Source organism: Antrostomus carolinensis, unplaced genomic scaffold (genome assembly GCF_000700745.2).
Source record: "Antrostomus carolinensis isolate BGI_N321 unplaced genomic scaffold, ASM70074v2 scaffold11207, whole genome shotgun sequence".
NCBI lineage: Eukaryota > Metazoa > Chordata > Aves > Caprimulgiformes > Caprimulgidae > Antrostomus > Antrostomus carolinensis.
The window spans coordinates 1-1690 of NW_010325416.1; the positions used below are offsets into that span (position 1 = coordinate 1).

Below are 1690 nucleotides of genomic sequence, written 5' to 3' on the forward strand. Positions count from 1 at the left end.
AGCGCAGGACCCAGCACTTGGCCTTATTGAAGCTCCTGCAATATGTAGCTCTTCTCCAAAAAAAAATGGACCTCATGGTTCAGATAAAAGGCTGAAAGTAGGTCTGATCCCTGGAGAGGGACTATTTTCTCTGTGCCTTTTCATAGGAGCCTATTAGCTGCCTGTAATCCCCTGAGGATGCGACTGAGCTGTGGCATCTTCCCTCGCCGGGGATGCGAGGGGTCCCGGGGGGCGAACGGCGGCGCGAGGGATGCTTCAAGCTGTGTTTTTCCCTTTCCCATCCTCAGATCTAACTCAATAATTTCCTTCTTTGTGCTGGGGAATCTGTGGCTGCAAACTCCTGGTCCACAGGCATCAACTCCACCGTTCCACTTCCCTGGAGCATCTCTCCATCCCCCAAAATAATGTCATCCCTATCTCCACCACTCCATCCTCAAAAATAATCCCTGGAAAACCCTTCGAGCTGCTACATGAAGAGCTTCTCTCTCCAGGAGCAGCTCCAAGGTTTCTCCTCAAATCCACCCCAGGGTGTAAATGAAAGTTGGGAAAAATCAAACGTGTCCTTGAAAACTTCCCCTTCTTCCCAAGGCTGGAGATTTCATAGAATCATAGAATCACAGAATCCCAGACTGGTTTGGGTTGGAAGGGTCCTTCAAGCTCATCCAGTTCCAACCCCGCTGCCAGAAGCAGGGACACCTTCCACTAGACCAGGTTGCTCGAAGCCTCATCCAGCCTGGCCTTCAACACTTCCAGGGAGGAGCAGCCACAGCTTCTCTGGCCAACCTGTTCCAGTGTCAGAATTTACAGCTCCGATAATTCTTCTTGCAGTTCCTTATCCCTCATCCACACCAGAAGGTATTTTCTTTGCAGTAAAAGCCTCAACCGCAGCGAATAAATTTGAAGAGGTGATTTTAGTGACAACTTCCCCCCCCCCCCCCACACACACACTTTCCTTTTTGCCATAAAAAAGAGGGAATCGAGAAAATTTGGAGGGAAAGTTGAGTTTTGCTCAAGCGAGGAGAGAAGCATCAGGTGGAGAGAGTGGGGTCTCCTCCCAAAAGATGCTGGTTTGGGGGGGGTTAATCCCCAAAATCCCTCCGATGGATCAATCGGAGCATTTCTTGCCCCAAAATGTGCATCTCCCAGCTGCATTGCTTCCATCTCCCTTCATCTGCTTAATTTTGTACTAAACTTTGCTCCTTGCATGAGCAGGAGATAAATCTGAAGTCACTGGGGGGACACAGGGAAGAAACTAATCCTCCCCAGTCCCAAAAAGAGCCTTTTTCCACTTAAAAATGACAACCCCAGCGTGCGGCTGGAGATAGGAGTTGGCGATGCGATAACCGGATGGAAATGTAGGGGTTTAGCTTTTAATCTGAGCAGGATCATAATAAATAAATAGTGTTTATTGCATCTTAATAAAAATATCACCACTAAAAATATTGCAACTAAAAATATTGCAACTAAAAATACTTCAAATAGAAATATTTAAAATAAAAGGTTAATGGGTCGGGGTTTTTTAATTAAAAATTGGGTGTAAAGCTGTTTGTGTATTTGCAAAAGCGACCATGGGCATCTCATATAAGGGGTTGGGGTGTGGTTTTTTTTGCAGGTCACCGATGGTGGCACCATCAAGCAGAAGATCTTCACCTTTGATGCCATGTTCTCCACCAATTTCTCCCAGATGGAG

General features: G+C 46.7%; 1 protein-coding gene across 1 annotated transcript in view; it reads left to right on the plus strand.

The window, feature by feature from the left end:
• Window positions 1-1586: 1586 nt before the first annotated feature.
• The window catches only part of IGSF21 (immunoglobin superfamily member 21), a gene marked incomplete at its 5' end in the record, with an annotated part of 8695 nt that continues 8591 nt past the window's right edge, over window positions 1587-1690 (plus strand). The window contains one exon of the mRNA XM_029085768.1: window positions 1587-1689. Coding sequence (XP_028941601.1) covers window positions 1587-1689 — 103 coding nt within the window. The remainder of the gene's footprint in view (window position 1690) is intronic.